Source organism: Carcharodon carcharias, chromosome 1 (assembly GCF_017639515.1).
Source record: "Carcharodon carcharias isolate sCarCar2 chromosome 1, sCarCar2.pri, whole genome shotgun sequence".
Lineage (NCBI taxonomy): Eukaryota > Metazoa > Chordata > Chondrichthyes > Lamniformes > Lamnidae > Carcharodon > Carcharodon carcharias.
In genome coordinates, this window is record NC_054467.1 from 6,127,980 (window position 1) to 6,140,184 (window position 12,205).

Here is a 12,205-nt window from a genome sequence, read left to right on the forward strand (position 1 = left end):
TTTGGTCATTTAATTCTTTGCTATTTGAGAGCTTGCTATATGTATATTGGTTTTCAACATTACCGGAGTGACTACACTTCAAAAGCATCCAATTTGCCGAAAGCAACTTGGGACATCCCAAGGCTGTGAAAGGTGCTTTGAACAAGTTCTGTCTTTCAGATATTCCTCAATATCCACCTCTTTTATCAAGCTTTCTGCCTCCAATCATACATATAGATTTTTATGGTGCCGTTTCCATTTTCTTCCTGAAGCCTCTGTGAATTATCTCATGTTTTTCTACTGAAAAGTCACTATATAAATGTAAATTGTTGTTGTAACAGCCACTGCCTTCACCCAATCAATTTCACTCATCACAAGGCTTAAATAACTTGGGGCTTTGGGATTCATGCAACTGGGAAAACTGTAGAAATATTTAGTTCCTTCATGGATTATTTCCAGAATAAAGTGCTTCAGTTTCCTATTTTAAAAAATTATTAAGTTATTTAGCTCCACTCCCAACCTAAGGACTTCCCAAAGCATTCCACAGGCAGTGAAGTACTTTTGAAGCTGTCAATATTAATAATGCAGGCAGCGCGGTAACCAATTTGTGTACAACAAGCTCCCAGACACAACAATGTGATAATGACCAAGATAATTGTTTTTTTAGGCTGAGGGATAATTATTGGCCACGTCACCAAGGGAGAACTCTCAATCTTCTTCGAATAATGCAATAGACCTTTTACGTCCATCTCAGAGGGCGGAAAGGGACTTTGATTTACCATTTCACCTGCAAGATGCCATCATTGACAGTGCTGCACTCCCTCAGTACTGCAGTGGGAGCATCAGCTTGGTAGTGGAGAAGGAAGAATTGGTGGAGGAGGAGGAGCTGGTGGAGGTGGAGCAGAAGGAGGAGGAGATTGAGTTTGTGGAGGGGAGGAGCAGCTGCACTCTCTCAGTACTGCAGTGGGAGCATCAGCTTGGTAGTGGAGAAGGAGGCATTAGTGGAGAAGGAGGAGGAGGAGTTGGTGGAGGTGGAGCAGGAGGAGGAGCTGCACTCTCTCAGTACTGCAGTGGGAGCATCAGCATAGATTTTGTGCTCAAGCTTTTGGAATGGTACTTGAACCCACAACCTTCTGACTCAAAGGTAAAAAAGTGAGCCATGAATGACACCTCCATGTTATCCTTTTAAGGCTGGGCTTATACTACAAGCTTGGCAACTGATCCAACTTCACACCAACCCCATTAGAAATCTAAAGTTAAGGTGGAATCTGACCTACAGAGCAGAGTGAGTATTCTTCCACAGGAGAACCCATCCCACTTCACCACACATTCAGGTTGTACCTATACTGAAATCACTGGGACAAAACCAGGCCACAGTGGACCAGCTGGGATGCAAGGTTTTCCAGCACATGCCAGAAGGGGAGAATACAAGTTACCATATTTACATCCAAACCTTGAAAGCAGAAGACTGCTGGAAATCTGAAAAGGTCATTGACCTGAAACATTAACTAATCTGTCTCACCACCAATGCTGCCTGAACTGCTGAGTATTTCCAGCATTTTCTGTCTGAATACTTTTGGGATCCTGATCTGCAGAATTTCTGGTGTTTTCAATTGCTTTCATTTTCACTCGGATATGTCAGTGCCCAAGCTATGCAAATATTCTTCGTATATTTAATGCTTCTTTCTAATTATCATTCCATAGATACTTCATCTGCCACTTTCATTCTTCATCTTGCTGCCAACCCTTTCCTTCTGCCCCTCCCCTTTTTTATCTAATTTGGGTAAAACCATTGTCTGCCTCTCATTTTCAATTCTGAAAAATGGCCCAGCCTAGATTCTTGTTCTGCACTTTCTGTCTACAGACTCTGACAGACCAGCATGAGATTTCCTGCAGTTCCTGTTTTTGGTTTCACACACCTGGAGCACTGTAACCAGTTCTGGTCTTCATGTTACAAAAAGGATACAGAAGTACTGGAGATGGAGCAAAAAACATTTCACTGGAATATCAGAGCTGAGGGGTTATAATAGGAAGGACAAAACAGGCTGGGGCTCTTTCCTTTGGAAAAGAGAAGGCTGAGGGGTGACCTGATCAAGGTCTTCAAGATCATGAAAGGGTTCTCTAGGGTAAATGTAAAGAAGACATTTCCACTTGTGGGTGAGACCAGAACAAGGGGGCCATAAGACGTAGAGGCAGAAGTGGGCCATTCGGCCCATCCAGTCTGCTCTGCCATTCAATGAGATCATGGCTGATCTGATAATCCTCAACTCCACTTTCCTGCCTTTTGCCCATAACCCTTGATTCCCTTACTGATTAAAAATCTGTCTATCTCCGCCTTGAATATACTTAATGACCCAGCCTCTACAGCCCTCTGCAGCAAAGAATTCCACAGCGGGACTACCCTCAGAAGAAATTCCTCATCTGTCTTAAATGGGCGACCCCTTACTCTGAGATTATGACCTCTGGTCCTAGACTCTCCCACAAGGGGAAACAACCTCCCAGCATCTACCCTGTCAAGCCCCCTAAGAATCATATATTTCAATAAAGTTACCTCTCATTCTTCTAAACTCCAATGAGTACAGGCCCAACCTACTCAACCTCACCTCATAAGAGAATGCCTCTGTACCCAGGATTAACCTAGTGAACCTTCTCTGGACTGCCTCCAATGCCAGTACATCTTTCCTTAGATAAGGGGAACAAAACTGTTCACAGTATTCTAGGTGCAGTCTAACTAGTGCCTTGTATAGTTTTAGCAAGACTTCCCTATTTTTATACTCCATTCCCTTTGAAATAAAGGCCAACGTTCCATTTGCCTTTCCTATTACCTGTTGAACTTCTATGTTAACTTTTTGGGATTTCCTTCTACACTCTTTCTCCATTTAAATAATATTCAGCTCCTCTATTCTTCCATCCAAAGTGCACAACCTCACATTTTCCCACATTATATTCCATCTGCCAAGTTTCTGCCCTATCCAAACCCCTCTGTAGACTCTGTGTCATCCTCACCACTTGCCTTCACACCTATTTTTGTGTCATCCACAAACTTGGCAATAGTACATTCACTTCCCTCATCTAAGTCATCAATATATATTGTAAATAATTGTGGCCCAAGCACTGATCCCTGTGGCACTCCACCAGTTACAGGTTGCCATCCAGAAAATAACCCCCCCATCCCAACTCTCTGCCTTCTATTAGTTAGCCAATCCTCTATCTATGTTAAAATACTACCCCCAACATCATGGTATCTAATCTTATTAAGTAGCCTTACATGCAGTACCTTATCAAACGTCTTCTGGAAATACAAATATATTACATCTACTGGTTCCCCTTTATCTATCCTGCTTGTTAACTCCTCAAAAATTCTAATAAATTTGTTAGGCATGACTTCCTTCACGAAGCCATGTTGACTCTGCTTGATTAACAAATGTAATTCTAAATGCTCTGCTATTACATCCTTTATAATAGACTCCAACATTTTCCCAATGACAGATGTTAAGCTAACTGGCCTATAGTTACCTGTTTTTGGTCTCCCTCCCTTTTTGAATAAGGGTGTTACATTGGCAGATCTCTCAGGGCTTTTCCATAACCCAAGGATTATCTCTGTAGCTACTTCCTTTAATATCCTAGAATGCAACCCATCAGGTCCAGGGGACTTATCAGCCTTTAGCCCCATTAGTTTCCCTGGTACTTTTTCTCTCGTGATAGTTATTGTATTTATTTCCTCCCCCCACTATTTCCTCCTTGATTATTTAGTATTTTTGGAATGCTATTAGTGTCTTCTATCGTGAAGGCTGAAGCAAAGGGTGGGATTTTCCCCGATCGCCGGCCAGGATTTTCCACACCTGCCCACCACCGGGAACTTCCAGTCCCGCCACAAAGTTCTGGCTGGGGCGCCGCCTCACCCGTTGCGGGTCCCACCGCTGGCAGGGCCGGAAAATCCTGACCAAAGTATTTATTCATCTCCTCTGCCATTTCCTGGTTCCCCGTTATTATTTCCCCAGCTTAGTTCTCTAAAAGGGCCTATGTTCACTTTGACCTCCCTCTTCCTTTTTATATATATTTAAAGACGCTCTTACTGCCTGTTTTTATATTACTTGTTAGTTTACCTTCAAAGTGTATTTTCTCCATTTTTTTTTTTTGGTCATCTTTTGTTGGTTTTTAAAATCAATAAGCCATCAGTATGAGATATTCACTAATAAACCCAATTGGGAGCTCAGGAGAAACCTCTTTTAGCCAGAGTGGGGAGAATGTGGAACTCGCTACCACAAGGATTAGTTGAGGAGAACAGTAGAGACTTAGGGGGAACTGGATATACCCATGAGGGTGAAAGGGATAGAACTCTGGGTGTGCTGATAGGGTGAGATGAAGTAAGGTGGGAGGGGGCAATTTGCAGAGGAAACACCAACATGTTGGGCCGAATGTCCTGTTTTCTGTGCTGTAAATTCCATGCAATAACTTGGATATGACCTTATATGAATAAGTACAGTTCTAAATATCAACTCAGAGCAAATTATTTGGGGTTGGATATTCAGTGGTTAGGTGATATGACAATTAGAGCTGACAATTCTATTCATAATTAACAGGAAACAGGGTAAATTCCTCAAACATGAATGACTTGTCACATTTCACTGAAGTGTTGTAATGTAGGAATCACAAATAAAAATCACATATAAAATATAACCCACCCCTGACCATCCAAAGCCTTTTTTTTGACACAAACCATTGAAGATCTGAATTATCCAGTGGATTCGAGCGGAGTAACCCAGGAAAGCTGGAATTCTCATCACCTTTTTTTTGGAATGATGAGAAATTTTGCACTAACCCACTTTGTGAAGAATTGGACTGTAGACCAAAAACTGACACGTCGATAAAATGGGGGGGGCGGGGGAATGTCAGACAGTTCACAAAGCAGCGGCTTTCAGGCTGACTGGTTGCAATTTTAACCGGTTTGAGTGTCCACCGCGTACAACCTGGTGCTTTCCACATTAAACTGGAATGAAGATTGTAGCAGGAAACATAACCGCAGCAGATTGCTTCAAGATGCTGATTAAATATCAGGCTGGTCAGACATGAATATTTCGTTACTTCGTTTTTTTTTAAAAAAAAACTCTTCCTGCTTTTTTTTTGCAAAAGCCTCAACTTCTTAAACAGTTAACCTGAAACTTGTAACACCTTTTAAATATCAAAATGACATTTACAGAGAAAGTTCCATTAACAAATTCGAACATGGTTCTCCCCAGCCCTCCCCTCACCCCCCGAAGTTTGCATTTGTAATATAACAAAACACACACTTGTAAAGAAGGAGAATAAAGTTCTAGACTCACTCCAGTTCGAACAGACCAACTTCCTGTGAACCGGCTCGCCCCCTGCAAAGCTCGTCCGTGAATGAGTCGCTCATCATCTCAGGTAAAGCAAGTGCACATTTCCATCAGTGAACAGCAGGACACCCCCACAGCCAGCGCTTAACCCAGCGACACTCACACTCACACTGACTGAGTTAGTCTCCGAGAGGAACAAATTACCGAAACTTGCAAACGGCTCCTCCCATCAACTACACTGCACCCTGGGATCTGTAGTGAAGTGTGCAAGTTATGAGGAAGCAAAATAATAATCACCCCGCTTCATCTAAATGCAACATGTCCACATAAATGTTAAAACACGTTAAAAATCCCCACCCTTGTTTTCAAATCCGTCCATGACCTTGCCCCTCCCTGTCTTCCCCCACCCCCTCCGGACCCTCCCTGTCTTCCCCCACCCCCTCCGGACCCTCCCTGTCTTCCCCCACCCCCTCCGGACCCTCCCTGTCTTCCCCCACCCCCTCCGGACCCTCCGTCTTCCCCCACCCCCTCCGGACCCTCCCTGTCTCCCCCACCCCCTCCGGACCCTCCCTGTCTTCCCCCACCCCCTCCGGACCCTCCCCGTCTCCCCCACCCCCTCCAGACCCTCCCTGTCTCCCTCACCCGCTCCCTCCCTGTCTCCCGCACCCTCTGCGGACCCTCCCTGTCTTCCCCCACCTCCTCCGGACCCTCCCTGTCTCCCTCACCCCCTCCGGACCCTCCCTGTCTCCCTCACCCCCTCCGGACCCTCCCTGTCTTCCCCCAGACCCTCCCTGTCTCCCTCACCCCCTCCGGACCCTCCCTGTCTTCCCCCACCCCCTCCAGACCCTCCCTGTCTCCCCCACCCCCTCCGGACCCTCCCTGTCTCCCTCACCCCCTCCGGACGCTCCCTGTCTCCCTCACCCGCTCCCGGACCCTCCCTGTCTCCCGCACCCTCTGCGGACCCTCCCTGTCTCCCGCACCCTCTGAGGACCCTCCCTGTCTCCCTCACCCCCTCCGGACCCTCCCTGTCTCCCTCACCCGCTCCCGGACCCTCCCTGTCTTCCCCCACCCGCTCCCTCCCTGTCTTCCCCCACCCGCTCCCTCTCTGTCTTCCCCCACCCACTCCCGGACCCTCCCTGTCTCCCCCACCCCACCTCCCCACCGGCCCCGGACCCTCCCTGTCTCCCTCACCCCCTCCGGACCCTTCCTGTCTCCCTAACCTTCTTCAGACTCTCCCTATCTCCATACCCTCCTCCCTCCCAGGACTCTTTAATTCTCTAATTCTGCCATCTTGAACATCCAGCCTAATTTCCCTCATTCTGCCATTGGTGGCCGTACCTTCAGTTGCCCGGCCCAAAACTCCGGAATTCCAGCTCTGCACCAAAATCTCTCAGCTTCTCTTCCTGCCCAAAACCCACCAAAAAACTTTCTCTTTGACCATCTTCTGCATGGCTTGGTGTTTAATTTCATTTCTCCTGTGAAGCACCTCGGGATGCTTTATTATTATTAAAGGTGCTACATAAATATAAGTTGTTGTTGTTCAAGCATATACAGGTGTGTCCTAGCATTCTCCTGGTGTCACTTGGAATGGGAGGTTAATCTCCTCGACACTGCCACAAGACTCCAAAAAAAAATTATAGGAGCGTTTGGTGTTTTTGCTTTTTTAAAAAGTTTTGTCTACTGGTTACAAAAACGCTGCCGATGTGAGGAAAGACAATTTGAATGAGCAAATTGTTGGTTCTGGAAGGTCATGTGATGAATCTCAAAGGAATATCTCCAATCGGAAATTCCAACCATAACATGCCCTTACACCCATCCAGACATAGGCGTCTGCACAGGTAGACATTTATCTGTGTCCTAATGGACCTGATCCAATTCACCTCTCACCTCTGTGCCCGCTGACCTGCATTGGCAATGCCTCAATCTTAAAATTCTTATCCTTGTTTACCAATCCCTCCATGGCCTCACTCCCCATCCTGAAACCGCTTCCAGTCCTAAAACCCCTTGAGATCTCTGCATTCCTCCAATTCTGGCCTCTTGTCCGAGCCCAGTTTTAATCACTCCACTATTGGTGACTATGCCTCCAGCTGCCTGGGTTTTAAACTCTGGAATTCCCCTCCTAACCCTCTCCCCCTTAAATCCTACCTCTCTGAACAAGCTCTTGGTAACACATCCTGTTATCTCCTTATATGACTCGTTATGTTATTTGATGGGACTCTAGGTAAGAATGGCAGCTTTCCTGTCCCAAAGGGCCAGTTCAGTTTTTATGACAATCTGACAGATTCACGTTTTACCCATCCAGTTAATTTATCTTCAGGCTGGTGGAATTCGAACTCCGCTTCTCTGGATTGAAATGTAAGTGACCGTAGTCCCAGAGGACCATAGGCTGGTGGAATTTAAATTCGGTTAATAAATCGGGAATTAAAATCTAGTCTCAGTAATGGTGACCATCTCCAATTGTCAGGTGCTGTAAACACCCATTTGGTTCACTCACTAGGGAAGGGAATCTGCCACCCTTACCTGATTTGTAGTGAAAGTCACTGTAGTCCAAGAGGGCCATAAGCTGTGTGCTCATTAGGGAGAGACAACTAGGTGGTGGGTTTAACCTGAAGGTCATAACACCACAAGTAAGGTTGAGAAGGCAGGGCCTTCACAGATGACCTCAGCTAATATGGGAATTGAACCTATGTTACTGGCTTTTGCTCTACATTACAAACCAGCCATCCAGTCAACTGAGCTAACCTACACTCCTATTGTTCCATTAAACTAACCACATTGTTTGGTGAGATTTCAGCATTCTCAAAAAAAAACAATTTCCCCATCCGTTTTTAATCTGTAACCGACCTGCAGGTTTTAAGCATTTACTGTAATTACGCCTCAATCCCCCTTTGTTTTTCAGCCTCTGGGGCACCGAATACCCATCACTACTCATCACTCATCACTACTCATCATCAGCTGAGTAGTGGCACTGACCCTGATATTCACAGAAGGAGGGGGAGGGTGAGCAACCCAACAAGGCCAAGGGTGTGGATGTCCTGACCACTCATAGCAGCAGGACCTTGTGTGATTAACTCTTTGCTGACCTGTCCACTCAAGAGCCAGCCAGATTGACTACCTGGTCGGTGGGTGGGAGCGGGCATTTTGCAGCAGGAGGTTGCAACTTTGGGACCTGTGAGGATGGTGAAGGGACATTGCAAGGGGATCAGGCACCAAGTATGGATGATGGGGAGAGTTGGTGGCTGGGGCTGGGAGGCCCAAGGGCTCTCTGAGGGGCCTGGGTGGGAGTTAGGGGAGAAACATTCCTGCTCCCATTGGCCCACAAGGACTTCTAAGAGAGGATCTTTAATACTTACCTTGGCCAGTTTCCAGCTCCTGCCTTAGATCTGCAGTTGGAGAGCCGTCAGTGCCACCCTTTCCACTATGGTGAGTTAATGATATATCATCAGTGCCATGGCTTTCAAATGTTAACTGGATCTCCAGTTGTCTTTTGTGGAAGTCTAGTCGTTGGCCTGACCTGGTATAGTAAAAATGGAAACGGCGGGGGGAGTAAGGTGGTCAGATTTTAACTCCTCCCATGCATCTTTTTCCCCTGGGCTGCAGAGGAGGGGAGGGTGTTGGGATTAGAATCACGGCCAATGTTTCTTGGGGAGAGTGACAGGAGTAATCGAATAAAGGAAATTAAACACAAAAATAATTTTTTCTAATATACATAAAAATTGTTACTATTACTGTTTAACTCTAGTAAAGAATATTTTCTGGACTTATGCACAATGGAGGAAAATATTGACTCCACTATCCAATTATTGTGGAATAGTAGGTATGTTTGAAATGACTGAGGCGGAGGGGCTTGATATGGATTGAAGTCAGCAAATCCCAGGGCCAGGTGGCATGTCCTATAGAATTAGAGTTGCCAACTCTAATCGGACATCATCCTGGAAGCTTTTATTATTCTTTCAGTGGGATGCGGGCATCACTGGCAAGGCCAAGATTTGTTGCCCATCCCTAATTGTACTTGAGAAGATGGTAATGAGCCACCTCTTGAACCACTGCAGTCCCTCTGGTGGGCAAACACCCACAGTGCTAATCATAGAACCATAGAAAAGTTGCTGTGCAGGACAATGCCATTCAGCCCATCGTGTCTGTGCCAGCCAAAAAGAGAAAAAAGGAACCAGCTGCTCACTTTCTCTGCCGACCCAAACAAACCATCGATATCATTCTGGAGTCGACAGCTATCCTCTTCACCATCAATTACACAGCCAATTTTTGTGTCATCTGCATATTTCCCAATCATGCCTTTCACATTTATGTTTAAATCATTAATATATACAACAACCAGCAAGAGCCCCAACACTGAGCCCTGTAGAACACCACTGAAAATCGTTTTCTATTTGCTTCCTGTCGCTGAGCCAATTTTGGATCCAACCCACCACCTTCCCCTGAATCCCATGAGATCTCACTTTCTTGATCAGTTTGCCATGTGGAACCTTGTCAAAGGCCTTACTGGAATCCATGTAGACAACATCCACTGCACTACCCTCATCAATCCCCCTTTTCACTTCCTCAAAAAATTCTATTAAGTTAGCAAGACACGATCTTCCCCTAACAAAACCATGCTGACTATCCCGATCAATCCATGCCTATCTAAGTGACAGTTTTTATCCTGTCTCTCAGAATTGTTTCCAATAATTTGCCCACCGCTGAAGTCAGACTGACTGGCCTATAATTTTCTGGTCTATCCTTCACACCCTTTTTAAATAATGGAACAACACTCACAGACTTCCAATCCTCTGGGGCCTCACCTGTATCTAGTAATCACTTGGGTCATCTCATGACCACCCGTGCCCCCACCCCACCACCCGCACTTCCACCATCGGTCACCTGATATGTCCATCCATGCATGACCCACCTTTCCTTTGCTGATTGGATAATGAATGGATTTTTCATTAACCAATCGAATGATTGATGGTCAAGAATCAATCATCCTATGTTGACCCATCCTAAATATTTTTATAGTTAATACACAAACAAACTGAAAGATTTTTTTTAACACTTTTTATTTAATTGCTGCTATGATTTTTCTCCTGGGTTTTGCTTGCAACAGTATCCTGGAGATTATTCTTTGATCCCTGGAGACTCCAGGGTAATCCTGGAGGGTTGGCAACACTAACCATTGATGGAACACACAGCAAATTCCTTGCATCCATCATTATCCGGATCCGTCTGTACATGGCGGGCAAAAAATTGCAAGTATTTTCCCGTGAATGTCCTGAGGATGGTCAGCTTGGTGATTTAGAGTGATCACTGCATATGAATCTCATGGTGCTTTGACCTCCCACTCTTGCTCTCCCCTCCTGTGAGTAGGTGAGCTGCAGACACAACAGGGGTCCCCCTCCTCAGCCACCTCTAATGGCCAGTGAAAATTCCCCCAGTATAAGCACTGTGGGGGGTTGAAACATTGTCCATCTCCTGTCGTTCTATCCAACGCACAGAACATTTTATAACCTTAACATCAGCAGAATCCACAAAGACATGCATGAGAGACTTAAAGGCTAAAGTGTTATGATAGTTATTGCTTCAAATATTAGACTATTATTGTCTTTATCACCATCAACTTACATGTTGTCAACTCTAAGTACAACATCCAAAATATGAATACATTAGTAGCCAGCTAACTAAAAATAAAATACAATATATATATATATACCCATGTAAAATTTCAATTTTTGAAAGTTTAAGGGTCAACTTTTACAAGAGTGATAAGTTCGAGGGGTTTATATGTATGCTTGATTTGGGCCCATGCAGCATCCTGTACATAGATTGGCTATCTAGAACAGCTCAGGATTGGCCAGCTGCCCTTAGCCTGTTGCTATGACATGATGGGTGTACCCTGGTGAGGTCCATTCTGCTGTAGTTGGACAGGTTGCATTGTTTAGTTCTGAGGCCATGTGTGCAGGGCGAGATTGGCAGATTGTTTGGTCACAGTTGTGGGTCCTTGGGGAGTGCTGTGATTCAGGCTGTCCGCAATGGTGACATTAGCAGGGCATCTGTTTGAGCAGCTCCAAGCCAGGCAAGCAGATTCACACCAGGACTTCCCTTGGTCAGTGTCTCCTATCAGCCACTATTTCTCAAGTGAGTGTGTGAAGGGGTCCTCAGGGGAGTGGGGAGAGGAGTGGGGCAGCCAGTGGTCTATGATTCCCGAAAAAACTAAGGTCAACTTTTACATGAGGTATATGAAAAATCATGGGTCAATTTTTACATCAGATTGACTTTTACATGGGTATAGATGGTAATAAGAGGTTATATTAGAAAGGAAGGGGATGAGCAGCCATTTGCAAACACAGCTAGATTGAATTCTGTAAATATTGATTACCAATAGGGACAATATTGGACATTATAGCTAAAGTGAAGGAAGGCCTTCTGAATTCCGTCCTTATGCTATGCCAAATCCTTTACTGCATCCGATTGCCCGAAGGAACTTCTCTCTCAGAATCTCCATGCTGCTGTACTTGGGGAGATCCAATATCTTGCTGCAGGTGTGGGCAGATGGAAAGAACAAGTCAGGATCATCCCTTGGGTCATGGTGGATGGTAATTCGGAGACTCCCCATGCCTCCAACTGGAACCCTGTCACAGCCTGTCAGAAAGGCTGGCAACGAGAAACAAACAGGTATTAACACTTCAATAATTAAAATGTTGCAGGCATTTTCCAAAACACTGGCATACCCAAGATCATTTTTCTATGCGGCAACCAATTTGTGCACAGCAAGCTCCCACCAATAATGACCAAGTAATCTGTTTGTAGAGATGTTGATTGAGAGATAAATGTTAGCCAGAACACTGAGGAAATCTCCCCTGCTCTTCTTCAAAACCATGGCCTTAGGATATTTTACATCTGCCTGAGAGGGCAGA

At 45.3% G+C, this 12,205-nt stretch overlaps 2 protein-coding genes across 3 annotated transcripts in view; both read right to left on the reverse strand.

Annotated features, from left to right (window-relative positions):
- dapp1 (dual adaptor of phosphotyrosine and 3-phosphoinositides) overlaps positions 1-5,485 on the reverse strand; it is a 50,559-nt gene extending 45,074 nt beyond the window's left edge. For both annotated transcript variants that reach the window (XM_041199369.1, XM_041199277.1), the window contains exon 1: positions 5,304-5,485. In XM_041199369.1, the coding sequence (XP_041055303.1) occupies positions 5,304-5,380 (77 nt within the window). In that variant the 5' untranslated portion in view covers positions 5,381-5,485. The remainder of the gene's footprint in view (positions 1-5,303) is intronic.
- A 4,898-nt stretch (positions 5,486-10,383) lies between these two features.
- LOC121284980 (probable E3 ubiquitin-protein ligase HERC3) overlaps positions 10,384-12,205 on the reverse strand; it is a 43,735-nt gene continuing 41,913 nt past the window's right edge. Inside the window, exon 17 of the mRNA XM_041201022.1 lies at positions 10,384-11,942. Within this exon, the coding sequence (XP_041056956.1) occupies positions 11,728-11,942 (215 nt within the window). The 3' untranslated portion in view covers positions 10,384-11,727. The remainder of the gene's footprint in view (positions 11,943-12,205) is intronic.